The sequence below is a fragment of the Acytostelium subglobosum genome (assembly GCF_000787575.1).
Source record: "Acytostelium subglobosum LB1 DNA, scaffold: scaffold1, whole genome shotgun sequence".
NCBI classification, from domain to species: domain Eukaryota; phylum Evosea; class Eumycetozoa; order Acytosteliales; family Acytosteliaceae; genus Acytostelium; species Acytostelium subglobosum.
The window spans coordinates 1,614,058-1,641,225 of NW_012236531.1; the positions used below are offsets into that span (position 1 = coordinate 1,614,058).

The 27,168-nt window shown below is 44.1% G+C and overlaps 14 protein-coding genes across 14 annotated transcripts; 7 read left to right on the forward strand and 7 right to left on the reverse strand.

The window, feature by feature from the left end:
* Positions 1–1,713: 1,713 nt before the first annotated feature.
* SAMD00019534_006700 (hypothetical protein) lies at positions 1,714–2,724 on the forward strand (the record flags this gene model as incomplete). The annotated part of the gene is made up of 4 exons (XM_012904103.1): positions 1,714–1,885; positions 1,984–2,156; positions 2,234–2,496; positions 2,565–2,724. The coding sequence occupies 4 exons, from the start codon at positions 1,714–1,716 to the stop codon at positions 2,722–2,724; spliced, it is 768 nt and encodes a 255-aa protein (XP_012759557.1).
* A 184-nt stretch (positions 2,725–2,908) lies between these two features.
* Positions 2,909–5,122, reverse strand: SAMD00019534_006710 (hypothetical protein; the record flags this gene model as incomplete). Its single annotated transcript, XM_012904104.1, has 4 exons — positions 2,909–3,147; positions 3,212–3,322; positions 3,392–4,589; positions 4,658–5,122. The coding sequence occupies 4 exons, from the start codon at positions 5,120–5,122 to the stop codon at positions 2,909–2,911; spliced, it is 2,013 nt and encodes a 670-aa protein (XP_012759558.1).
* Positions 5,123–6,324: 1,202 nt separating this feature from the next.
* On the forward strand, positions 6,325–6,972 carry SAMD00019534_006720 (hypothetical protein; the record flags this gene model as incomplete). The annotated part of the gene is made up of 1 exon (XM_012904105.1): positions 6,325–6,972. A coding segment is annotated over one exon (648 nt), but the record flags the coding sequence as incomplete, so codon positions are not given.
* A 143-nt stretch (positions 6,973–7,115) lies between these two features.
* On the reverse strand, positions 7,116–9,525 carry SAMD00019534_006730 (hypothetical protein; the record flags this gene model as incomplete). The annotated part of the gene is made up of 2 exons (XM_012904106.1): positions 7,116–7,781; positions 7,852–9,525. Coding segments are annotated over 2 exons (2,340 nt in total), but the record flags the coding sequence as incomplete, so codon positions are not given.
* A 512-nt stretch (positions 9,526–10,037) lies between these two features.
* SAMD00019534_006740 (hypothetical protein) lies at positions 10,038–10,413 on the forward strand (the record flags this gene model as incomplete). The annotated part of the gene is made up of 2 exons (XM_012904107.1): positions 10,038–10,139; positions 10,213–10,413. The coding sequence occupies 2 exons, from the start codon at positions 10,038–10,040 to the stop codon at positions 10,411–10,413; spliced, it is 303 nt and encodes a 100-aa protein (XP_012759561.1).
* Positions 10,414–10,614: 201 nt separating this feature from the next.
* SAMD00019534_006750 (hypothetical protein) lies at positions 10,615–11,850 on the reverse strand (the record flags this gene model as incomplete). The annotated part of the gene is made up of 1 exon (XM_012904108.1): positions 10,615–11,850. A coding segment is annotated over one exon (1,236 nt), but the record flags the coding sequence as incomplete, so codon positions are not given.
* A 122-nt stretch (positions 11,851–11,972) lies between these two features.
* SAMD00019534_006760 (hypothetical protein) lies at positions 11,973–12,693 on the reverse strand (the record flags this gene model as incomplete). Its single annotated transcript, XM_012904109.1, has 2 exons — positions 11,973–12,571; positions 12,645–12,693. The coding sequence occupies 2 exons, from the start codon at positions 12,691–12,693 to the stop codon at positions 11,973–11,975; spliced, it is 648 nt and encodes a 215-aa protein (XP_012759563.1).
* Positions 12,694–13,023: 330 nt separating this feature from the next.
* Positions 13,024–14,334, reverse strand: SAMD00019534_006770 (hypothetical protein; the record flags this gene model as incomplete). The annotated part of the gene is made up of 1 exon (XM_012904110.1): positions 13,024–14,334. One exon carries the CDS (start codon positions 14,332–14,334, stop codon positions 13,024–13,026), a length of 1,311 nt encoding a protein of 436 aa, XP_012759564.1.
* Positions 14,335–15,380: 1,046 nt separating this feature from the next.
* SAMD00019534_006780 (hypothetical protein) lies at positions 15,381–16,123 on the forward strand (the record flags this gene model as incomplete). The annotated part of the gene is made up of 2 exons (XM_012904111.1): positions 15,381–15,674; positions 15,755–16,123. Coding segments are annotated over 2 exons (663 nt in total), but the record flags the coding sequence as incomplete, so codon positions are not given.
* Positions 16,124–16,611: 488 nt separating this feature from the next.
* Positions 16,612–17,370, forward strand: SAMD00019534_006790 (hypothetical protein; the record flags this gene model as incomplete). The annotated part of the gene is made up of 2 exons (XM_012904112.1): positions 16,612–16,930; positions 16,997–17,370. Coding segments are annotated over 2 exons (693 nt in total), but the record flags the coding sequence as incomplete, so codon positions are not given.
* A 104-nt stretch (positions 17,371–17,474) lies between these two features.
* Positions 17,475–19,289, forward strand: SAMD00019534_006800 (hypothetical protein; the record flags this gene model as incomplete). The annotated part of the gene is made up of 5 exons (XM_012904113.1): positions 17,475–17,613; positions 17,720–17,869; positions 17,943–18,253; positions 18,322–18,958; positions 19,027–19,289. Coding segments are annotated over 5 exons (1,500 nt in total), but the record flags the coding sequence as incomplete, so codon positions are not given.
* A 220-nt stretch (positions 19,290–19,509) lies between these two features.
* On the reverse strand, positions 19,510–20,630 carry SAMD00019534_006810 (hypothetical protein; the record flags this gene model as incomplete). Its single annotated transcript, XM_012904114.1, has 3 exons — positions 19,510–19,521; positions 19,580–20,192; positions 20,263–20,630. Coding segments are annotated over 3 exons (993 nt in total), but the record flags the coding sequence as incomplete, so codon positions are not given.
* Positions 20,631–21,530: 900 nt separating this feature from the next.
* On the reverse strand, positions 21,531–23,345 carry SAMD00019534_006820 (hypothetical protein; the record flags this gene model as incomplete). Its single annotated transcript, XM_012904115.1, has 3 exons — positions 21,531–22,843; positions 22,962–23,068; positions 23,278–23,345. 3 exons carry the CDS (start codon positions 23,343–23,345, stop codon positions 21,531–21,533), a joined length of 1,488 nt encoding a protein of 495 aa, XP_012759569.1.
* A 1,089-nt stretch (positions 23,346–24,434) lies between these two features.
* SAMD00019534_006830 (hypothetical protein) lies at positions 24,435–27,150 on the forward strand (the record flags this gene model as incomplete). Its single annotated transcript, XM_012904116.1, has 3 exons — positions 24,435–26,131; positions 26,208–26,407; positions 26,489–27,150. Coding segments are annotated over 3 exons (2,559 nt in total), but the record flags the coding sequence as incomplete, so codon positions are not given.
* Positions 27,151–27,168: the final 18 nt, after the last annotated feature.

The window sequence follows — 27,168 nt, forward strand, 5'->3', positions numbered from 1 at the left end:
GCATTGTGGTGGAAGGTCTATGAACGTCAATTCTCGTATTGATTGAGGCAAGTCCGAAGGAATGATAGTCCCTCCATTTGAGCTTTGTTCCAATGGATGGTCTGACGATCCCAGACCAATCCTACTGCCACGTAAGGTGAGATGTTTGACGGATGGAGGGATAAGTCCTTTTGAACATAAGTGCATTCTAAAATCTTTGATGCAAAAATCCAAGGTATCCAGGTCTTTTGGGAAGACCCTGAATATGGGTGATGAATGGCCAATTACCAACGTTCTAAGAGTGTTGGGCAGTTTATCGAGGTCTAAGCCTGGTTGTTCAGAATACACGCCTGCCACCTTCAACTCAACCAATCTTGGGAATAGTTCCGAAGTGATTTGAAACAATCTTTGACATTTGATCCGAGCAACTGACAGGTGTGTAAGATTGACAAAAATTGTGCCAGTTTGGAGATATGCAACGGATGACGAGATGTAGACACTCTTCAAAGTGGTGTGCTGGATAATATGATGGAAGCCAATGCCTAGTGTCAGATCTGTGAGACTGTGAGGGAGTCCATCTGTAAATGGATGTGCAAAATGTGCCGCTAACTGCACGTTTAGACTTGTGAGTGATTGGGGTAGCCTATCTCCATCCAGACGTTGATTGAAATTTGACCCAACAATCAATGTACGCAAAGATGATGGGAGGGTACCGGAAATAATTGGCTGATTGAAATCCCTTCCAAACTTTAACCATTCCAGACCATTTGGCAGGGTGCCAGGCGCAATGGGKTCGGTTCCACACGGTTGTTGATAAGTCCAAATTCTTTAGGCTGGCGGGGAGCACATCCTTCAAGTCATGATCGAGAGGGTCCATAATCTTTAGGTTTGTCAATGTGTCTGGGAAGTACACAGCGTCTTGGTTTCTGTAAACCATGCTTGTGATTGGAATATAGCTATGTTGAAGGAGAATTTGTTGAATTTGAATTGATTCCATTGATGTTGGTGATGGAGTAATGATGGATAACTGTGTTACGCCACGCGCAATCAGTTGAGGAAACATCTCATCCGTCAACTTCTTCCAAAACTCATGGTTGAATGGCTTCAACAATCCTTCTTCGATAGTGACCGAGTTGATATTGTTGGGTAATGTTGTTGAAATTGATGTCAATGTTGATGTTGATGTTGATGTTGATCTCATTGACTGAGGTGAGGTAAGATCAATCATAAGATCATAACCTGGTACAACTAAATAAGGATGACTATGTATACATAGATCAAGAGATTTTAGATTTACAACTTGATCATGGATTATTTGTACATAGGACTTTAGATGTGAATATAGTTTAGTATGATTATGTATTATAACTGTACGTGTTGGTAATGTCTTTGTATTCAAACGTATATAATTTTGTCTTTGTTCAAACAATCGTTTAGATACCAATGACAACATGAACTGATCTACATTATCATCTAGTTTAATAACAATATATCTAAGTGCTATTATAGGTAATTCATCTAGTTGTACCATTATTATTACAAGTTATTACAAGTTGTATAAGTGTGTATTTGATTGAATGGGACCCAAATCATCAAAAGGCACAAACTCTGAAATTTTTGTTTGAACATCGTTTTTCGTCATTCATTCATTCATTTGTTGTACATTCATAAGTATAACTTGTCAATCAATTATTACATTAATATACATATATAGATAAAGATATCTAGAGTGAGATGGAGAATGATAATATAGTAGAAATTGAGGATGATGAGGGACAGGTAAAGGTTATTGATACTTTAGCACAAGAGAATGATGATCAAGATGATGATCAGGAGAAGTCAACAGATATACTTCCAAATCAAACATTATACGTTAGCAACCTTGCAGAGAAACCTTCAAAGACAAGTATGTTCACTGTTCAATCTTCTAAGACTCAATCAACTCGACTTTACTGATTGACTGACTCGACCTCATCACATCAATGATCAATCAATCACAAACAGAACTCACCGAACAACTATATAGTCTATGTACAAGATATGGATCGATATTGGATATCGTAGTCTCAAAGAAACAGAAGTTGCGAGGTCAAGCATTCATTGTATTCAAAGATATAACAGCTGCGTCAAACGCACTGAGGGAGCTCAATGGCTTTGACCTCCTAGGTCGACCAATGGTAAACTTTACATTCAATCATCATCATCATCATCATTACACCTACTAACGCGACGCCGTTCAATCAAACATTAATAGAGAGTAGCATATTGTAAGACAAAGTCTGATGCAGTGTCAAAGTTGGACGGTACATACATGGAGAAGAAGAGAGAGAGAGAGACAAACAAAGAGAAGAAGAAGGTCAAGAAGCAGGATACAAAGAAGCCACCTAGACCAAGGCCGGCAACCACACCAGCCGCCAACACACTTCAACCAAGAGACGAACCACCCAACAGGATATTGTTTATTGAGAACCTACCAGACAAGTGCGAGACCGTTATGATACAGATGTTGTTCTCACAGTATGTTGAGTTATTCATTCATTCAGTCAATCGAGCATAGTATACTAACCCAAGACACTCCACAATAGATTCCAAGGATTCCAAACAGTCAACATGCCAACAGCAAAGAAGGGCATTGCCTTTGTCGAGTTTGATGATGAGGTCAAGTCTGGTGTTGCGATGAATCATTTGCAAGGCTTCAAGGTCCTGCCTGAGAAGCCAATGGTCATCTCATATGCTGCGCAATAACACTTTATTGGTCGAACCATCGATGTGGACTTACTCGCTTGAATCATTCATTCGATCAATCGCACACTGACAGTGGACAAGACGAACGCACATATATACACGTGATCACGGTTGATTGAACAAACACAGGTAACAACAAGGAATAACATGTCGACATGTATCTGTATCAACGATCAGACTCTGTTTATATGATTACAAGCGACTCGAATGACTCTTGTATCTTCTGGAGAGTCTGGAAGTTTTGATCGATCAGTGCTGGAATGGAGGATAGCTCCAAAGTAGCACAATCACTACTGAACAACTTGCTTGCGTACCAATCGCTTATCCACTTCTTCAAAGACACCTTCTTTGCGACAATCACCTTGATCTTTTCTTTGAAGAATATTATGTCTGCATTCAACTGATCTTCGTTGATTGGCAAGTCTAAGGGATACACACGTCGTTAGTATCTATCACCTGTCTGTTTTGAGGACCATAGTCGACTTACTCTCACCATATATGCTGCGCAATAAGATTGATTGATAGATCAGATGCTTGGTCTCTCTTGGAACACTGGCTTGTGTTGTGATGTGTACAGAGTAACTCTTGCCAGATACATCTGAATATAAGAGTTAGTGAGTCAGTCAAACAGTCGCATCCAATATTGAATGTATGATTGAATACATACTATTGACACTGAGTTTGGTTGTGTTCTTGTTATTGTTGCTCATAACTGATGGTATGAACAACTCTAGTGAGTTGGAAGTTTGATCCTTTTGTTGTGGATAGATTGTGGCAATATCTCTGTCAAACACGAAGTTGAAGATGTGAAGAAGTTGGTTAATGTCGGGCTTGGACAACATCTGATAACTTCGTATTGGGAATGATAACTTAAGATGTTGTGTGTTTGATTGAGCCAAGCCATCATTGTCCGCCATCGATGGGCCACTACCCATCATCAACATCTTGAACAATGTTTCCAAAGTAGTCATTGTATTGCCAAAAGAATGATGATGATGGTTGGAGGGAGATGATGGTACTGCTGCCCCTTCAACTTGTTGCGCCACAGGTTTGAACTTTACATGATCCAACATGTGGAATGTTTTCTCATCAATGAACAAACAACATGTATTGTTGGTCGAGCATGCTGTTGTTGTTGTTGATGATGTGTCATTGCGTAGTACCATCGTGAGGAATACTGTGAACGTAATCTTGTTAATCAATGTAAAGTTGATGGGCAACTCAAAGCTTGTGGAGGAGTTGGCATGAAGGTGAATAGGATGTGAGAGGGTGGTCGTGTACTCCAAGGGGAAGTCAGAGTGAACGTATCGAATGGACAGCTTCCAACCTGAGTCAAACTCGTGGTTGGTGTGATTGGTGACGGTGAATCGGAAGAATGATGATGGTGCTCCACTCTGAACACTAATCAGGGGAGAGACCAGGGGTGTGATCCTGCAGGAGAAGGGCCGCTTGGAGGCCTGTGCAAAGGGCTTTCGAGACAACATTGTGATAAGTCGGTTGATATCCATGAGACTCTTGTCAGCACATTCAATCTGTTTGACAACACGTTGATGTCGTTCACGCATTGATATCAACAATGTAGTGTACTTTGGCCACTTTGATAATGATGGCTGGTTTGAAGAATGTTGCTGGCCACTACCCATCAACTTTAGTATAAAGGAGATGTATCTTCCAGATTGTGTTAACAATGAGAAGTTGACCAATGATCCATCTGTTGATGAGTTCCTTGCGTTTGAATATGTGATTACATTGTTTGGAAGACGCATTGTTGTTGGAGGATCAATCAACTTTAACTTTTGTTGCTCGATCAATGATGTCAAGCATACAAAGGATAGCACGCCACTATGTAAACATATTAAAGTGCTCTGTAAGAGGAAGTGAGTGGTTAATAAGTCTGGTAACAGATGTTGAATGAATGAATTGGGTAACATACATCGACAACGGTCATCTTTAGGATAGTACCATTCAATCGATATGTTGTTGTTTGTTGATCGGGGATATCAGCTTGTGATGACGATGAGGTGATAACAAGCTTGTCATTGTCATGAGTGATCAATGATGTGGAGTTTGACTTCTCTGAAGAGGAGTGATATAGTACATGAGCTCGATTGAATAGTAACAAAGAGTTTGAACCATCAACTAACATGCTTTGTACAGTGGTCATGACTCCATTATGTTGCTCTTGATAGAATATCTGTGGACGATGCCTACTGTTGATGTTTGAGTCTACAATGCACCTGGTCTTTCTCTTGGGGAACAAGATCTCGAACTTGGATGTGACACTATCGGTCTGCTCCGACACATCATTGCCTCGACTATTGAATAGGAATAGTGGATGACCATCAGTCTGTTGATATCGATCAAGTAGTATCCACTCTAGATTCTCCAATGTGTCCATATAGTATGCTGTGGCATCATTCTGATCGAGACGTATGACTATCCCATCTGATGTGGATGTTTTAGGTTGTGGCTCTCCTACCTTGCGCTTGAGTGATGTGGTTGTTGACTTGACAAGAAATGGTGACAATCCAATCGACCAAAGTGATCGGTCCTCCAACAAAAGCAACAAGTATATACCCTTTGATCCGTCATTGAATACGGTACAATCCTTAACAGGATCAGTTGTTTTGAACACCTAGGTTAGAGGGTAGAGATTAGTATGAGCGACCTCTTTGTTGTCAGAACAAAGCCCCCTACCTTTAGTGTTTGAACTTGCCTGTTCTCATCAATAAAGTATACAACAACAGATCGTTGAATAGCTGTTGATATCAGTAGGAAACCAGTTGTTTTATGTTCATTCTTCTTGGTTGATGATAGTCTTTGCGCTAAAATATCTTTGTCAACATCTATTGTCGTAATAATCTGATGACAAGCTTGTATTGTTGACCTTGTACTTGAAATACCTGTATTGAACGATGTATCATCTGTTATACAATGTTCAAAAGCTTCGGTCGGTCCCATTGGTTTGCTTGTGTATATATAACTATACACTTGTGAAGTATCAGTTTTGTTTGATCGGTACTCAATGTCATTCATTCAGTCTTTCATGTCAGATCAATTGAACTTTTCGAAGAAAGACTTTATAATTTGTTCCAGATTATCTCTCCAATGATTGGAATCGGCGAAATAGACTTTAATGTCCTTATTGTCCTTGTTGTTATCCTTTGGGATCGAGTGTGGGAGGAATCCATCTCCTATTGTACATAAAAGGTAATAGTTTGTAATTGTTTGTTGTGTGTATGAACATTAACCCCACTCAACACAAAGAATATGTGTGAGAGAGAACATGATGAAGGCATCTTCCAACTTCACTCATTTAACTCACTTCATTCGCTCATCCATCCATCCACTCATTTATTATTATCTCTAGAGATTGTGTGTATATATAAATAATAATAATAATAATTATTGATCAGATAGAATTCGTAAGGGTAATAGAGATAAAAGATGAATGGAATTACAAGATCACTATTTAATTCATCCAAACAACTATATAATATAAGAAATGTCAAGTCTTTAAATGTAGGTAGACTTATGGTGAATGAATGTAAGGGATGGATAGTATCTAGGTTGGCTAACTCATTGGATATTGAAAAATAGACCACTTCATTTAATAAGTTCAATGTAAATAGACAATATGCCACAGTTACTCAGGTACCGAAAGATACAAAGTCTGAGAAAAAGAAGAGTCCATCATTGTTTGAATATGATGTATTGATAAAGGATGAGATGGTTATAGATCCAAAGGGTCAATCAAACTACTTTGTATTTGGAGATACAAAGGTCTCGGATATTCTAGACAAAAAGAGGTCAACAGAGATCCTGACAACAACTCCGGATTCAAAGATTATTGAAGCCCTCGAGACTATGACCAAGAAAGATGTCGGTGCAATTCTGGTCGTGAATGACAAGGAGGAACTGATTGGTATCTTTACCGAACGTGACTACATGCGTAAGGTCACCCTCGCTGGACTAAGCAGCAGAGTAAACACTATAAAAGAGGTAATGACTACCGGTGTCAAGACCATCACCAAGGACCTGTGTGTAGTGGAAACGATGCAAATCATGACCAATCAGAGGTTCCGTCATCTACCCGTGGTCGATCCTGCCACCAAGAAGATCGTTGGTGTCGTATCCATCCAAGATTGCATCAAATCAGTTCACGATAATCAGAAGGAGACCATCAAGTACCTTAGGGAGTTCCTGAATGATGCCAACTCCTACTCTATGAAGCATAACAAGAAGTGGGATTAACCAGTCAGTTCACCCTTGTCATCCTCCAATCAATAAGAGGTCAGCAGACAACATGCCGATGTAGTTTGTTCCCCTCCTCAATGTACATATTACAAACATGAATAAACTTCCAACAGAACTAGACTGAACGTTTAATCCTCGTCGACGTCCTGATCGTCGTCTTCTACTTCTTCCTCTTCGCCTTCATAATCCTCCTCTTCATCGTCATTGGGATCGACTCCCTCATCTTCATCTTCATCTTCATCCTCATCATCATCTCCATCCTCCTTCATATCATAATCAAAGTCGCTGTCGTCTTCAAGAGAAAAGTCACTTTCATCGTCCTTGCTTGCCTCTGGTCGCAGATCTGGCATCTCAGCTAATGGTCCAAAGTAGTTGTTGGCGACTTCTGTGAGAGCTGGGAGAACCTGTTGCTGGCACTCCTCCAGGATTCTTATCAGTCCCCTGGCCATTGGGGTGTTCTGCGCCGATGCAACAAAGTATGTGACCGAGTGGCCCTTGTTGCCCTGTCGTCCAGTTCTTCCAACTCTATGAATGTACTGCTCAAGCGATGTGGGGAAATCGTAGTTGATGACGAATCGCAGGTTGTTGATATGGATACCTCTGCCCAAGATATCAGTGGCCACCATGATATTGATCTTTCCAGACTTGAAGTCATTGATCGACTGATCTCTCTCCTCCTGCTTCATATCACCAAATATGCATCCAACCTTTGTTGATCTTTTCGCGCCTCTCATATTCGTCAGCATCTTCTCAATCTGATTCATCAATGGCTTCACATTCTTGATCTGATTGACGAATATCTAGATAAAGTGATTGAGTGATTGAGTAAGTATGTGACTACTTCAGGGTGATCGAGTTCAACTAACATACCAATATCAGACTTCTATTCCTCAGCAATTGCTCCTTGTTGATGACCATTTGAAGGAAGGCAGAGAGATGTTCGAATCGATCTTTGCCCTCGACGACTCTGACGACCTGTCGCACATTCTTTGTAATGACTGATGTGTTCTCCTCGTTGGCTGCCGACGACTTGACACGTATCTTCAACGGTTGATTCAGCCATTTGGCTGCTGCCTCTTGCATGGCCTTTGGGAACGTTGCGCTGAACATTAGTGTCTGGCGATCTGGTCTGATCTGCTCGGATATCTTCTGGAGCTGATCTCCGAAGCCTAGCTGAAGCATTCTGTCGGCTTCATCAAACACCAGCATGGTGACACGCGACAGCAGACCGGCCACCTCGTGCGAGCGCTCGATGAGGTCGACCAGACGACCGGGTGTGGCGATCATGATCTCGTTGTGCTCCTCGGCCAGGATCTCCTTCTGTCCGTGCGCCTTGATGCCTCCGTACACGGCGATGCTGTGCACGCCCAGCTTTGACTTCATCGGTTTGCACACCGACTCCACCTGCTGCGCCAGCTCTCTCGTCGGCACAATGACCAGCACGATGGGACTCCTGATGTTACGAAAGACAGACTTCTCCTTGCTGCGCATCTGGCGCTCCTTCATCTGTGCCATAATGTGAGGGATCGCTGGCAACAGATAACCGAGCGTCTTTCCACTGCCTGTCTGAGCGATTGTGAGTACGTCGTTGCCGCCAAGTATCGCGCTCCAGCATTGCATCTGCACTGGTGTTGGCTCCTTGATCGCCTGATGCTTCTTGGTGAGGAACTCAATGTATGCGCGCATCGAGTTGGGCAAGTCCCTGTCGTTGAATGCCGTGATTGGTCGCGGGATTACAATCTCCTTATCCTTCTCCTTCTCTTTGTTCTCGCTTGTTGTTGTTGTTGTTGTCGTCGTTGTTGAAGTCTCTGTCGTCGTCGCTGAGACCTCGAACGAGTTATTCTTAAGCAATGTTTGCTCGATTCGCACTTTGTTCCTAACACGTATCGCACGCTGCTCTTCATCACTCATGTGAACTGTATCGCGCCAGAAGATACGCTTGAATGGCGGCAACTCCTTGAAGTGAATCATCTTTGCCTCGTGCAGCTTCTTCTCGAGCTTTCTCCTCGCCTTCTCCTTCCTGCCCATCTTTTGTTGATTGTTGGCCTGCTCCGCCTGTTGCTGCTGCAGGTTCTCCAGTGCGTCGAGGTCGGCATCGAGGCCCTGATAGCGCTTGCCACCGCGGTTGAGATGCTGCTGGTCCTGGCCGAGGATCTCGAGCGAGGCAATGTCGTCAGAGGCGTAGGTGAACACGGTCTGGGAGTCGTCCAAGATGTCAAAGTTGTCGAGCGCATCGCCATGGTCCAGCACGTGGTCTCTGACGCGCTTCAAAGTGTTGATCTCTGACTTTTTGTACTCCTCGATGGAGATATCGTCGACGTCCTCCAACTCGCCGCCATCACCCCTGCCGGCGCCGGGCTCTGGCAGCTTCTGTCTCTTCATTGGGTTCTGTGTACTCTTTGGTTGCAACTTCTGACCGCTCAATATATGCTTCAAAGGATCGAGCTTTCTCAACAGACCTCCACCCTTTGCTCCCAATGTATTCTTCTTATTATTTTGTCCTCCGCCACCTCTTCTTAATGCTCCTGCACCTTTCATTTTATATTATTATATATATGTATATTTATAAGTTTGACGAGTGTGTTATTTAAGACAATTGTGATTTTGTCGTTCGTTTTTTTGTACAAGTGCATCAAATTATTATTATTATTAATAAAATAAGGGTTGACCAAGGACCAACCAAGTTATCAATTAAATCAATAATCAGGTTATAATAAATTAATTGTTCCATTTTAGAAATTTGAGGTCAACATGGACTCATTTAAATAATAAACACTTCAAAATTTGATCAATCATAAATTCTATGTTTGAATATATACTAAGAACTTTAATATATTATATATATCTTTTATTGGATTGAATGATCGATCAGATATTAGAAATAATAAATAAATAAAATCAAATATCTTTTGGAAAAATCTTTGGAAAAGCCATCAAAAAACACAGAAGGCAAATGAAAGTTGGTTGGAGTGATCGGGTCAAGTCCATCACACTTTCGCAAACACAACACTTATATCTCACATACTTTTTCATAAACATATACATATATATACACCATGTCTGTCTACCAAAAGACCGCTACTCACGCACCAGCAGTGCTCAACAACAACCAAGCCCCAGCTGATGATGATGACTGGGACACTGATCCCGAATACGTCGTATGTCATTCAATCAATCATTCACTTGATTGCAGTTAATGTGCACTCATACTAACATAACACTTGGAATTAGAATGACATCAGTGAGAAGGCTCAAAGATGGGGCTCAAAGCTGATTCAGCCAGATGAGGTGTTTGATGATCAGACCCCAAACATGCAGGTGTTGCGTGAGAAGGTCTTTGCCAAGGATTCAGAGGCCGGTATGAAGGAGTACCAAGCCAAGAAGATTCTTTACGGAGGTGAGCGTGCCGCTGTCAACAACAAGGATCTCTAAAACATGCAGGCAGTAGCAGTCAAGAAGTAACAGCAACAATCTGTGTACGAATACGCGATCGATGTACAATTAGAGGAGATAGATGATCATGATCATTGTCGATGAGATGATGGGGCGCGTCCAATAAATGCCTGGCCGGGCCATATCAGGTGATCATTCATTCAATCAATCAATCAATCAGTCAACATGGAGAAGAGTAGTTTACTTGATGCCAAACTTGACCAGACCTTCTTTGGACATCTCCAATGCGAGCAGGTATTCACGTTGTCGATTGCCATCGTGATGATAGAGATTAATGTCGTTGAATGGACCAGGTCCAAACACTACCATCATCATTGAATTCTTTGTCATCCTATCATATATCCTATTCAACTGATCATCAATATTCTTGAATATGTCCAATACCTTTTGATCCAGTACTATTCCTTTTGCTGTTGTCGTTGTCGATGATGTCGATGTAGTCGATGTTGATGTGGATATCGTTGTTGTTGTTGTTGTCGTTGGTGTCGCCACACCATCAGCAACATCACAATCACCATCCTCATATTCTATAGTTGGTGTATAACTACTTAGTGGCTTGGGTATCGTTGTATCCAGTGACTTGAAGTGTTGATCCAGTTGACTTAGTCGCAAACAAACAAAGTTGGTCTTGTTATTGGATTCTGATCCAACTTGTTCGGCCGCATTCTTGGCCACATCATCATCGCTGGCACATTGTACACTGGTGACCTCTGTCGTCGAGTACTGATTGATCTGATCGGTCGTGTCGATGAATGTCGATCGCTTGCCCAGATGCACTTGCAGATGATTGAACAGATTCTTGTAGTTCTCCAACTTGGTGCCAAAGTTCTTGCCCTTGGTGATCTTCAACTTGACCAAGTCGAGCACGGCGACCGCGTCCTCGATCGAGCTGTGTCCGCCCTTGCCGCTCTGGATGGTGCGACGCAGGTACTTCTGTGCCAGATAGCGCAGGGGGTACTTGGCCGACGAGCCCGTCGGGAAGATGACCGACGTGTCGATGACGCGCTCGTGGACGAAGCGCATCGCCTTGAGGTCGTTCTCCAAGGAGTGTCCAACCAGCACGGTGGACTTGCTAATGATGCCGACCAGCTGGGCCTGCACGTCCTGCAGGGTGGTCGTCACCTTCTTCAATGTGGCCTCTGTGATGCCACTGTACTGTGTGAGGAAGTCCAAGATCTCGTTCTTTGGCTTGACATACTGGTCCAGAACCACCTTCCTATGTTCATTTACAATGCTGATTCTCGTCAGTTCCAGTCCATTAACAGTTCGACACATCTCACAATCCACTGCCAACAACTCTGTTGTCTTTATCTTTGACTTGGTCGCCGTTGTCGAGGTCGTCGTCGTCGTCGTCGTCACTGATGTGGACTCCAATGACTGAACCCAACCATCCATACTCGCGTGTACTGATGCCAAAGGGAATCCATTCTCAATCAACTCAGCCTCAGTCAACACATAGTTAGACGCAGGCTGTAACAGTTCTGATAACGTGTGAGCGCGGTGCATGTTAGTAGATGTCCTCTCGCTCACTCACTCAATCATTGAATCCTACTCTTAGGTGAGCCACCTTGTTGCGAATGGTGCTTTGACAACTTGACATTGAGCAAAGGATTATAGATTGATGGATGCGGCGGCTGAGACTGGCCGTTACCCATGATGGACATGGTGACGGTGTGTGGCAGCTTGTCATGGAACCATGATCGGTGTGTAATGTCACAGACCTTTTGAAAGAGGTCCAAGCTGATGCTGGGCACTGACACCATCACCACCTTGTCCAACAGATGTTTGTTCTTGATTGTTACCCAACCTGGAGTGGGCACCTGTCCAGGCGAGTCAGACAATGTCCACAACATAAAGTGTTGTATATCCTTTGCATTCAACTGTTTCTTATTATGCGCTATCAATTCAATCTCACACCTGCTACTACTGTCGCTCTCTGTTACTACTCTGTTCGAGTCTGCTGTCTTCTTCTTTGTAGGTGATTGACTTGTCGTGCTTGTGCTTGTTGTGCTTGTTGTGCTTGCCTTGCTTGGTGATGATGATGGACTACTAGCCTTCCTCTTCAGAGCAGGTTGTGAATATGACATTGTGTTGTTGTTGTTGTTGTAGTTGACATTGTTGACTTCGCTATCCCTATCTGTACATGTTTGATTGATTGATTGATTGAATGAGTGAGTCCATCCATGATTGTGTAGATCGCGGCAACATACCAAGAGTATCATCACTAGTAGACAATACACTAAACTTATTTGTGAACATGTCTATTATAACAACAAGTCAACAACAATGAAAGTAATTCAGTGGACTTGTGTCCTTTCGTGTGTTCATCAAAGAGTGTCGCGCCCAACATGGTGGTGATCAATTCTGTGAACTTTCGAAAGTGATCATGATCACTGAGTCCCGCGGACTCGACAACTCAACAATCAGTCAACCAATCAATTAAGACACAATGAATCAGAAGGGATTGGAACATAATAATCCGCGGAAGAGATTTATAAATTACAACGGTGCTACTTTGGAACACCGCCCACAAGGTTGTTGAGGTTTGTGGACGGACTGACTGAATGAATTGGGGATCGATCGATCGATTTAGAGCTTGGACTTCTGCATGATGTTACCCAACTTGGTGGCGAGACCCATGTTTCCATTGATCTTCAACTTGCCCTTCATGAAGGCGGTCTGTGCATTGAGCTTGCCAGTCATGATGTCGACAAAGTCCTCGTCGGCAGCAGTGATGGTGACGTCCTGCTTTCCAACCTCGCCAATGCTGATGGCTCCGTTGCCAGTCTTGAGGTTGATGGTCCATGTCTGTGACTTGCCACCCTGGGTGACCTTGATGAAGTAGACACCGTTGATCTTCTTGACGAGCTCGGCGCCGTTGGATCCGATGGTCTTTTGGATGGTCTCAAACACGTTGGATGCCTTGTAGCCGGCGACGACGACAGAGGCACCAGCGGCGGCGGCAGCGGGGGCGGCAGCCTTGACTGGGGCGATCGACACCTTGACTGGGTTGTTCAGGGCGGTCATGATGCCCGAGAACGACTCGGTTGGTGTGGTTGGGTAGGTCGGGTTGGAGAAGTCCTCGACGGCGGCCCAGTTCTCCTTGACCTTCTCGGCGGTGATGTCGGGGATGAGCACGCCAGCACCTCTCTGGAGACGCAGCTTGCTGACCCAGCCGGCACCGACCTCAAAGATCGAACCGGTCTCGGTGGTGGACTCGTGGCACAGGTAGAGAACCAGTGGCACGACAAACTCGGGCTTCATGAGGGCAAGGAGATCGGGTGGCATGACGGTCTCTGTCATTCTGGAGGCGGCAATTGGGGCGATGGCGTTACAGGTGATGTTACGCGACTTGCCCTCTTGAGCGAGTGTGTTGGACAGACCGACGAGGGCCATCTTCATCGAAGAGTAGTTACCCTGGCCAAAGTTTCCGTAGAGACCGGCGGCCGAAGAGGTCATGATGATACGACCGTACTTGTTGTCGCGCATGTGGTTCCAGGCGGCACGGGTCAGCTTGTAGGCACCCTTGCAATGCACGCGATAGACGAGATCCCAGTCGCTGTCGGTCATCTTGCCAAAGCTGACGTCTCTGAGAATACCGGCGTTGTTGATCAACACGTCGACGCGACCGAATGCGTTGAGGGCGGTGGCGACGATCTTCTCGCCATCCTCCACTGAGTCGTAGTTGGCCACGGCAACACCGCCAGCGGCCTTGATCTCATTGACGACCTTGTCGGCGGCCTTCACATCAGCGCCCTCTCCCGACGAGGCAGTGCCCAGATCATTAACAACGACCTTTGCGCCACGCTTGGCAAACTCGAGAGCGTACACACGTCCCAAACCACCACCGGCTCCAGTAATAATCACAACTCTATCCTTGTAAGACAACTCTGCTGACATTATTATTATATATTATATTGATGTTTTTGTTTAGAAATATAAATGATGATATTTATATGTTTTATGTGTATGAATGATGATTGAAGGTGATTGATTGAATGGTTGAATGAATGAGCAAGAGAGAGAGAGTCAATGTGCTTGAGCTGTGAGCATCTGCATCTTTGTGAAGTGAGCAAGTAACCCAACATGCGTGTGTGAGTATGGGGTGCGTGAGATGATGAAGAATGTTGTTGAGTTGAAGATTACACTCAAATATATTTTATTCGTGTTTCAAATTGAAATTGCAATCATGTATTACTTGTTTTGGAACAGATAAACATCAATTTGGCACAAAATGAAATTGTTCTGTTGGTCTCAGTGGCATGAATGCAACAATGATGAATCCTTTTTCCTTTTTAGACTTAAGTTTTTTAGATATCATTTAGTCTTCGTCATGTTTGATGAATCAACCATCATCATTCTTTAACCAGTTATTCAATCAATCACTGGTAATCATCACTATCTATTACTTATTGTTAACACAACAATAAATGTATTTATATATATATATTTATCTAGTTTGAAAGATAGTAAGATAGTCTAAACAAACAGTTCAGAATTAAAGATTGATTGATTGGAGTGTGTTAACATGATCGATCCAATCACAGTCTAATCAATCAATCACCCAACACAACACACAACTCACACCGATCAGGTGATCTCAAGTGTGATCTAAGAAGTTAGTGGTGTGTTGTTTGAAAAAGGATGGAAGGACGTACGGATGGTTGGATGTCACAAGATGTAAGGACGTTCTTGTTGTTGTTTGGTCATAAGCAACAATTCTAATCCACCTTTGTTGATTGATTGATTGAGGATGTAGTATTGAGTGTGTTGTGTGTGTTAGTTAGTAAGGTTAGTTCGTGTTCAATACATCATCAATCATCCATTCATACATTCAAACATTCAAACACATACTATCATTCAATCAATCAATCAGTCCATTTCAGACATTAAACAGCCCAACAAATAAAAGATAAGATAAATAGATAGATATTATAAATCATAATATGACAACAGTAACAATGATAAATAGTGTTGTTATAACTCAATCATCACAATCACAACAAATAATGGATAGACCAGAGCGTGAACTTAGGAAAGCAATGGATATATTGGGTGACTTCAATCCATCCGAGACAAAAGTGATGCGTACACTTGGTATGAAGGATGATGATATCAAACTACATCAACAAATAATGTTGGATCGATCACTAAGTTGCACCAAAGAGAGGCTGCCCGTAAACAAACGTCATACAATCAAGGCCCTGAACACACTTGGTATCAACTATTCAAATGAGAAGGTATGACCAAATAATCCATGTTCAAGGACCTCAAACTCAAACCAAAACTCACCATTCAAACTCTCAACTCAAACGCATAGTTGATGGATATATTTGGATGTGATGCAGACACTTTATGCGAGGCTGATAGTCAGGAACGTGAGGTGTTGGATATGAAGATAAAGTCAATGAGAGATAGTAGAGTGATTATGAACAAACGAGCATGTTCAAAGGCTTTGACAGTATTGGGTGAGAATCCCTCTGATATCAAGATCATCAAGTTATTAGGTACACCAGTTGATGTTGTAGTTGATCAATCACAACAACAACAACAGAGTATTCCGACTACAACAACAACAACACAACCTCCTGACACTAATGATGAACAGTCATCATCATCATCACAGAGTACTCATACAACAGAGATGGATGTGGAAATGGAAGTTAAAGTGACAAGTGATTCAACTAATTGAAGATATTCATATTGTAATAATAATAATAATAATAATAATAGTATAATAATATTTAGTATATAGAATATTCCATTACAAGTATGGAACACTCTGGCCGGTCCATGAATGATTGATCAAATAAACAATCTGATCATTTTTGCACACACGGGTCATTTCAAAATCTTCGAGAACATGTCAAAAGAATGGGCAAGCGCGCCCATTAGAATGACACTTGCATACTTTAGCGAAGGTCACCAAACAAGTTCTCTTCTCTTCATTCATGTCAAGAGATCACTGCGAACATGTCAGTCCAACTTGTATCGATTAGCGAAAAGGGAATACTGATCTATCAAACCAGCGAACATGTCTCTACATTCTCCGGTAAACAATATAAATAATTGACACTCATAAGTGTCATTCATTCAATCAATCAATCAATCAATTATAATTAATTAATCAAATAATCAATAATGTCATTTAATAAGTCATCACTAAAACCAATCAAACTTTATAGTTTGAATACACCAAATGTTGCCAAAGTGTATATTATGTTGGAGTTGTTGGAGTTACCTTTCGAAGTTGTTACAGTCAATATTATGAAGGGTGATCAGTTCAAGGATGAATATATCCAAATCAATCCAAATAGTAAGATACCTGCTATTGCCGATCCCAATGTACCAGCTGGTTCCCAACCAATCATCCTATTCGAGAGTGGAAACATCCTTGTCTATCTCGCCCAGATCTATGGCCAAGGCAACTATCTCCCCAACTCTCAATCCAACGCACAAGAGCACTACAATGTCCTTGGCTGGCTATTCTTCCAAAGTATGTTACATGAATCAATCAATCATTCAATCATTAATTATGATGACTAATCAATCAATATTTTAGTGTCATCAATTGGTCCAAATATGGGACAGTACCATCATTATACTGCTTATACTAAGGATAATGTGGATTATTCGAGGAAGAGACATTATAATGAGGTTAGACGTTTGTTCCATGTAATTGAGAAACAGTTGGCCAAGCATGCATTTGTGGCAGGTCATCAATTATCAATTGCAGATGTAGCAATTTATCCTTGGAGCAAGTATATTCATACATATCCAGACTTATCAGAGAGTGAATTCCCATTGCTTTATGATTATCATAGACGTATGGCCTTATTACCAGCATCACAATCCTATGAACGATACAACGACTCGTTATCGGATGCCAAGAAGACTGAACTCTCCGAAGAAGAGCGCAAAATACTCTTTGGACGCGACAAATAAACAAGTGACCTCCCACTTCTGAGACAAGTGAGGTTCATTCAATCAATGACATAAGTTACATTCATTCATTCATATATATATGTTCGAGTATTACAATGTTGATGAGAAACAGTAATAGATTGGCATGCCTTATTAAGGGCAATGTATCATCCTCAACAACATTGTCATCATCACTTGGTCGCTCTACGACACTTGCGACTACTACTACGACGACAAAGAACAGAAGTAATCAATGTATGTTGGAATGTCAGAACGAATGAATGAACGAATGAACGAATGAACGAATGAATGAATGAAGTGCTGACCTATCAAGTCGATCGAACCAACCAACCTACCCTAGGTCTATACTACAGCACAGACAATAATAACAAAGTGGATAACAACAAGGATGATGTTGCCTCAAAGCTTTCAAAGAGATCACAACAAGCAAAGGAGTACTCATTCTCTGTTGACAAGAGCGGTCTAAAGCGATTCCCTGCAACAGTTCATAGTATGTACTTAATCCTAGATCACTCGAGCCAGGCGACCGACTAACCACCATCCTCCATGTCATTAACCTAAAGCGAATGAAAAGAAGTATGCTATAACAGAGTTTGAGAAGTATCTTCAAACGAATGCACAGGTTAGAGGACCATTCTCAATTGATACACTGATAAAGGAGTGTCTGACCAACCCAAAGTATGGTTACTACATGAACAAGGATGTGTTTGGAAAGGGTGGCGACTTCATCACTGCACCAGAGATCTCACAGCTCTTTGGCGAGATGATTGGCATCTGGTGTGTAGCCACCTGGGAGAGCATGGGCCGACCTCCCCGTCTGCAACTAGTCGAGCTAGGACCTGGCAGAGGCACACTCATGCATGACATACTTCGCGTAAGTACCATGGTACATGTATCAAGTCTGCCGCACGTACTCTTTACTCAATCAATCATATAATGTAGTCCACTAAAGTGTTTAAGGACTTCTACAAAGCGATATCATGTCATATGGTTGAGGTAAGCCCTCACTTGTCAAAGATGCAGCGAACAAAGTTACTGTACTTTAAAGATGATAAGGAGGGCGCAGTCAGTGGAAAGACACCAGAGGATATCAGCGTAACATGGCACGAGAGCATTGATCAAGTGCCAAACAACACGCCATCATTGTACATTGCTCAGGAGTTCTTTGACGCGCTCCCAATCAATGTGTTCAAGTTCTCCAAGCAGAAGGGCTGGTGCGAGGTCCTGGTCGACGAGGACATCACCAAGGACGGCCCGTATCACCTGCGCTTCGTCCTTTCGCCAGGTCCCACAATGATGTCCAACGCCATCCAATATCTGTTGCCAGAGTTTGGCGTGGAGGACTTCACCGTGGAGCTGGGCGTGGCGGGTCTGGGCATTGCACAAAAGATTGCGCTGCGCATACAACAACATTCTGGCGCCGCACTAATCATTGACTATGGCCAGGACAAATCGATGCAGAACAGTCTGCAAGCCATCAGGAATCACGAGTTTGTCGACATTCTCGATCATCCAGGCACTGCCGATCTCTCCTCATGGGTGGACTTTGCCGCCATCAGGAAATGTATTAAGCATCTTAGTAAGTTTATCCAACAATGTCGATACATTGATGAATGATGGACTGACCATTCAACAAACAACCAACAGAGAAGGATGTGACAGCCATTGGTCCAGTGGATCAGGGCATATTCTTAAAGGAGATGGGCATTGATCATCGCATTGAGAAGATCGCCAAGAACTTGGAGAAGGATGTCACCAAGCTGGAAGACCTCGCCAAATCATATTATAAGCTGGTCAGTCCAGAGGAGATGGGATCATCTTACAAAGTAATAACTATACTGGATAAGAAACTAAGTCCAATTGGATTCTCAACGGCCAAGTCATACGATGACGAGGATATGATGATCAGTTAGCTTAGTTAGTCGAGTCGATCCAAATGCATTCCTTCCATCATTGCAATAACGAATCATTCATAAAGGTTTGATCTCTATCATTGCACTCCCTCACAACACTGATTGATTTATAGATTGATTGATTGAATGTACACTGTTGTATTAGGAATTGGATTGGACTATTTAACAAGATTGGTGTTGGAGGAGGAAGGGACTGATGCTGTGTTGAGTTGAACTATGAGTAGTAATCCTAGGAACATAAAAGGTTAGAAATGGATGATGGTATAATGTCAACTTGCAAGACTTACATTGAAGCCTGGTGGAGGCATCTCATCACCAAATGATCGGTGAGATCCACCAGAGGGACGACCGCCAGTGGGTGGTCCAAATGGGTCGAAGCGAGCACCTGGTGGCACGGCACCGGGTGGCAGACGCTCACCAAATGGTAGACCTTGACTATTGTCATTGCCGCCGTAGGGGAAATGTACACGGCCAAAACCTGGATGGTTGGGTCCGATCTGGTTGCCAGCGCCCGGGAACTGTGGTCTGTAGGCGCCGCCCACCATGTTGGGAAGGTGTGGCATGCCAATTGGATCAAGGTCGTGATCGCCTGTGCCAAAGCCACCGCCGAATCCGCCTCCGAGTCCGCCACCGTGTCCGCCTCTACCGCCACCTCCGCCACCGACCATCAAGGGTGGGTTGTGGAATTGAGGCGGTTGGGTGATGTTCTTTGAGTGCTCTACATTGTAAGAACGATCCTTCTCAATGACTAAATCCTCTTGCAGCGATGACTTCTTCTTTGGTGTGATGTTGACCAAGATTGACATCTCAAACATTGCCAGCAACTGATCCAAATGAGTGAATGCATCTTTGATATCAGTCAACAACTTATAGTTTGGTTGTTTGATCAATTGAGGTATCCTATATAAGTTTGATATCAATGTTAATCAATCAATCATTATTATTATGACTTTAGACTACTCAATCATACTCGATATCCAATGTGTAGATCTTGTTCTGTGTGTGAAGTAACATGGCATTGACTAGGAGCGTTTGTCCAATGCGGAGACACTTCAATACAGCGGTGACGGCAGGGTCTTGATCGAATTGGTAGGTGAGAGTGTAGACATCACTCGATGCATTCCAACCAGTGGGCAACACAGCCTTGTTAGCACCAGGTGTTGCAGCGGCGGCAGCAGGAGCAGTAGTCTTTGTCTCTGATGTTCCAATACAAGTCCAACCATATTGACTCATTGCCAAGTGTAGAACATATACACACAAGTCCACTTCATCCTTCAATGTGTCAACAACACTTGAATTTGACTTTAAAGCGTTCAATATCTTATCTGTATGTTCCATTATATTATAAAATAAGAGATAAGAGATAATAGATTATATTATATGTTTGTTTGTTTGTAAGTATGACTGAGTGAGTCAATGTTGAGAGATACTAGTTTATTTTCAAGAGATGAGCGAGAGCAATTTGGGAAATTACCACTTTAGGATTGAGAACTTCACATCCTTTTTCTGAAAGGCTCCCCCTAGACCAACCAATCACATATCAACTTCTCATTCAACTCACCCCCCACTTTACTCATACTTATAATTAGTACTAATAATTATCTCTATAGATCATAAGTACAACAACATGGAGAATGGAAACCATACTCTATCAATTCTTTGCTCATCAGACAAGGAACTATGATAAGTTCTTGTCAATTATTGATGATAGATTCGGACCAGGTATGCTTCAATATATTCAATCAATGAATGCTTCTATATCATTGAAGGATATATAAGACAATCAAATCAATTTAAACATCAAGTTGGAGCAAAGAGAATATTCATCACACTTGGAATAGATGAACTGAATATGACACTACTAGATGATTGTCCTGTACTTGAAACAAAGTACCAATCTGAAATCCAAGGGTATCCATTCAAAAGTACCTTCCATTCAGACGACCCGATTGCAAAGAGGCTCAGGGTCTTGTTCCAGAGAGAGATAATAATGTCACTTCAACCTCTTCTCTTCTCTTCCTCTAGCAATTGCAATTTCTTCAATGTAATATTATCCAGCACAATACTCTGGCCAATCTCTGATCAACTCAACCTCCATCCAGTATATCCTTTTGTTGTAATCAATGTCTGATTGGAATAATTCCCCTCCCTTCCCTTTCCTGAAGAATAATAGTATACCATATTTACCGATTTCCCTTTGGAAGGTAGTTTTATTTTATTTAATTAAATTAATATAACTTAGAGCTGGGTCTTCATCAGATAGGTGAGGAGATCAATCTTGGTGACGACAGAGACGATCTCGTCTCCCTCGGTGACGACGGCAGAGCTGTGGGCCTCAAAGAACTTCTGGAGCGAAGCGAGCGAGGTCTGGTTGGTGATGGGGATGAACTCCTGGCTGGTGTGGAAGCGGAACATCACCTTGCTGACCGGGTCGTTTGGCATGGAGCGCTTCGAGGTCGAGTGCGACAGCAGGTTGCCGAGGGTGACGAGACCGACGATCTTCTTGGTCTCCGAGACGACGGGCAGCTGGTCAAAGCCGTGCTGCTGGAGCATCTCGACGGCAGCCTTGCACGAGGTGTTGGCAGTGACGGTGATGGGCTTGGGGAGGTGGAGATCGGCGACGGTGGCACCGTGGAACTTCTCCTCCTCGGTGGCCTTGTATGATGGGTAGACTGGGTTGACGAATCCGTTGTCAACCATCCAGTCGTCGTTCAAGTGCTTGGACATGTAGTTTCTGATCGAGTCGGCCAACAGGACGACGCAGCGCTGGCCCTCGCCGAGCTCAGCGGCAGCCTTGATGGCGCCAACCATGGCGGAACCGGATGAGCCTCCACAAAGCAGACCCTCCTCCTTGATGAGACGACGAGCCATGATGAAGGACTCTGAGTCCTCGGACTTGATCCATGAGTCGACAGTGCTGCGGTCCAGCACGATGGGGATGAAGTCGTAGCCAATGCCCTCGATCTTGTACGAGGTGATCTTGCCGTTGAGCGACTCGGGCTGGGCGAGGATGGAGCCGACTGGGTCGACACCAACGACCTTGCAGTTTGGCAGACGCTCCTTGATCTTGCGAGCAATGCCGCTGATCGTGCCACCGGTACCGGCTGTGCAGACGATCATGTCGATCTTGCCCTCACACTGCTCGATGATCTCCTCAGCAGTGCCGTCGTAGTGAGCCAATGGGTTGGATGGGTTGGCGTACTGGTCGAGGATGTGCGAGTTTGGAATCTCGGCGTTGAGCTTCTTGGCCACACCAATGTGAGACTCCGGTGAGTCGAAGGCAGCCTCGGTTGGTGTACGGATGATGGTGGCACCCAGAGCCTTGAGCACGTCGACCTTCTCCTGCGACATCTTCTCTGGCAGGGTGATGATCATCTTGTAGCCCTTGATGGCGGCGGCCAAAGCCAGACCAATACCAGTGTTACCAGATGTTGGTTCAATCAATGTGTCACCTGGTTTAATACGTCCACTCTTCTCAGCATCAACAACCATACGGTATCCAATACGATCCTTTACAGATCCACCAGCGTTAAAGAACTCGCACTTGGCCACTATATGTCATTTGATTGATTGATTGATTGATTGTGTTAGGGACCTGTATGTGTGGACCCTTTGGGCCTGGCCCTCAAGGCCTCGAGTGTGATGGTGATGATGATGATGATATCTTACAGAGCTCGCACTTCAATCCCTTTGAAACATTGTTAATTCTAACCAATGGAGTGTTTCCAATCTGCTCGAGGATGTTGTTGAAGATCTTTGGTGGTCCAGCACTCTTACTGATTGATGAATGATTGATCGTTTGTAGGTGAGTGAGTGATCGTGTGTGAGTGTGTGTGTATGATGATCAATCAATCAATCAATCACTCATCCCATAATCAATCAACAGTCCCCCTTCGCTCTCAATCCTCCCCTCCCGGTGGGCTTCTTCCCCTCACCCTATGATGTCCTGTTGCTGCATCTGCCTGGTTGGTAACGTTGTACTTACGTGATGGTGGCGTGTGGGTTTGGCTCGGTGGAGCCGACTGACCAGGTGCACTTTGATGGAACGTACATTTTATATATTTATTAGTTAGTTAGAGAAGAGATAAGTTAGTATTTGGGTAAAGTGATAAAGTGAACTTGAAGACGAATGATTTGCAAAAGAGTAGGACCAGTGGTGGTCCAGGTCGCCACCTGACTGAACCTGATCCAAATACACACAACCGAGTGCTTTGACCTAGACTTCCCAAAATATCCTTTAAAAATTCAATTTAATTAAATTAAATCAAAAATGTGATGATCGAATGGGAACACACATTCCATTCGAAATTTCCAACTCTGATAGCTTATCATCATTGGGGGAATGAAAGTGATCGTTCATCATTAATTGGGAACAACAATGATGATAAGAGTGAATGGGCTCATTTATGAACACTTTAGTTCATTGAACTTCCCTATCTCTATGTTGTACAACAAACATATAATAACACACAAATAATTAAACATACACACACACACAATGTGTGTTATACTCATTTAGTACAGATACGTAAATCGATTGAGATTCATCGTCATCATCGGACATCCAGATATGTGTGTGGTGTGTTGTGGGTGTGGGTGATGCAGCCAAACATTCATTCGTCTTGGTGTCCTGATAAGGTTGACATTACTCGTATACACATATATAACATATACGATGGTGTATCTCTATCTGTATAATCATACTCATTCACACTCACCACGACTGACATCATACCAATGGATACCACACGAATGTGGGTATGACAGTCATTGCTTGGTCGGTCCACAGTCCATTCCATTCATTCCTACTCACTCCCAAACCAATAGTTAACTTATAACAACAATCCATTATACCAATAACAAACAAACACAACTTCACTTCACTTCACCTCACCTTTATCATTATATAACTTATAGTTTAGTACTACTACATTACTTTGGATTATTATTATATTATTAGTCTATCTATACCATAACCATTGTCTAGTTAACAATCATTGATCTTGACATCAACAGGTAAGTTCATTCATACCCCTCACATTAAAAATGTGCGAGGGTATGTCTGAGAGGGCAAGGGTTCGCGAACTTTCCAACCCTCACACCTTCCAGGCACACACTGACTCACTCACTCTCCTTCATTCATTTATTCAATCCCAACAGACAATGAGAACAAAGATTACACCAGTACATGTCGATGACCAAAGGGTCATTGATGCTGCAACACCTGTGCGCCCTATTATCAAGAAGAAGAGTAAGAATGGCGTCATCGACCCATACTACTCGGATAGGTCGGTCATGCACCCAAAGAAGGGTGGCAAGGACGTCTATTCACGCGAGGAATACCTTCAAGACTACAGTCTGGGACCAACCGAGTACATTGGCCCACAGCAACGTATGAGCTCGGCCGTCGGTCCAAACTACGACGGCAACCTTCGTCGCAGTCTCGCCGGCAAGATCAACCCAGCCGTCGAGAAGGCACTCTGGAGCAACGTCCCAGGTGGCGTGCTCATGGACGCACCCCTGCTCGGCCCAGACGGACTGCCCCTGACCGCCGCCAGTGTCAACGCGCCATTCAACATCCAGCTCAAGCGCCATTACAACTCGCTCACACGTCTCATGGACACTCAGATCTTCCGTGAGCGTGCTGACAACCGCACAAGAAAGATCTTGTTCGACCTCCGCAACGTGCTCGGTGACGCCATCGTCATGGTGGAGACACGTGGTACCGACAAGCAGTTCATCAACTTGTTTGAGGACGCCATGATGTTCAAGGGTGACCTGTCCAGCGACAACGACCTCAAGACCATGCTGATGACCTGGCAATCAACCTTCTCCAAGCTGGCCACCGGTAGAGGCAGCAAGAGCATCCGCTCAGACACCAAGGAGCTGTTCACCGGTCTCCGTCGCTCGGACTCCATCCTCAGCCTCATGTCAGAGGGTACCAAGTTCCTGCACATGATCATCCTGGATCGCCACAACCCAGGCATCGACGCACAGCGTGAGCTCGTGTTCGACCTGTTCTTCAAGACATTCGGTGCTCTGGCATCCAACCCCGCCTACCGCCACCTCGTCTCACACACACGTACCTTTGCTACGGATCTCGTCGAGACCGAGAGGTATGAGTTCAGCAATGTGGCCGCACCCAAGCTCGAGGCCTACTCCAAGAACACCAACTTGCTCAGCATGAACAGCAACCTCAAGAGTCTGGTGCGCTCACTGATCAGTGACCCCAACGGCTCTGCCAGTGTCGACCGTTTCTTCACCCACGGCAACGTCACCATTGAAGACATGCGCAAGAATCCAGTATACGAGAAGTACTTCTCCGACCTGCGCGGTCTCTTGGCCGAGGTGTCTGCCAACCCAAGCTTGTTCGAGGACCCCTCGTACAGAAACGTCGTGCGCGAGATGTACAACCGCGGTGAGAAGATCATCGTTGAGTCCAGGAACACGCCATCACTCCAGAACTTCATCAAGGAGGGTGATGTGTTGCGTGGCGCCATCCAGAACGACCCACTCAACCGCAGCTTCTACAACAACCTTAAGGAGTTCAGCAACAACTTCCAGACGGCCCCAGGCAAGATGCCCGTGGATCTCCAGCTGCTGGAGCAGATCAAGCTGTTCACAGTGCCCTTCCTCCTCGAGGAGTTCAGAACCATCACAGTGCCAGGCCAGAGCGGTGCCACACCAGATGGAAAGATTGCCTACAAGATTGGTGCCATCAACCTCTGTTCCGTCGAGCTCTTGCCAGAGAACATTCATATGGAAGTCTCGCACAAGTTCAACACAGACCCATACACACTCAATGTGATTGATCCAGACACTGTCATCTGGGTTGAATTGTAAGTTCCATCACTCACTCATTCATTCAACCATTCAATCAATCACTTACTAACAATCAATCATTCAAATTATTAGGACATCGATCAATGCTCGTATTGATAAGATGCCATGGGCTTTCCAGAAGTTTGGTTTCCCATCAATCAAGGATGGTGGTTTGGCCGACATTCGTTTGGACAAGAGAGGTGCCAGAGTTGGAGCCACAGTCAGAGTACTTGGTGAGGGATACCAGAAGTTCGTCCAAGTCCTCGATTCATACTGCTACATTGACAGCTTGAGTAAGTTGATCATCATATGCCGATCCATACCCTATCCATTGTTACTCACACACTGTCCCTAAACCAATCAATCAATAACAGGCATCAAGCTGTACAACTGCAAGCATAGTATTCTATACAAGATGTTCAACTTGTTCGCTCGTAACGCTGTCAAGAAGGCCATCGAGAAGGCAGTCGCCGAGAACTTGGCAGAGATTATGACCAAATATGACTACAAGGCATACGCCAAGTACACTGAGGCAAAGAGAAAGGCTGGCGTCAGAATGGCCAAGCTCCAGGCCCAGCGTGCCAACGCCAAGAAGATCATCGTCGTCAACAAGGGCACTACATCGGCCACCAGCTCCATCTTCCGTACCATCGCCGGTAAGACCAGAGTGCCAGTGCCCGTTGCCAGGGTCACCAAGATTGCCGCACCAACCACCATCGTCACCGAGAAGGTTGTCGTCACAGCGCCAGTTGTAGAGGCGCCACCTGCCTCTACATCATCGGCTACATACGTGCCCGTCGAGTCGATTGACATGTTGTCCACCAATGCACCCATCGTCAGACAGACCGCCGTGCCCTTGTTCACCACGGTCCAGACGAGCGACAGCTCCAGACAGATGGCCAACGAGGTAGTTCAGACTGTCAGTATGCCCACGCCCACACCAATCCATGCCGTCAAGCTGGTCGACTCCCAAGAGAAGAAGTTCATGGAGAATGCACGCATGTCGCTTGGTCCATCAATGCTTGGAACCGGCTCATCATAAGCAATCAAACAA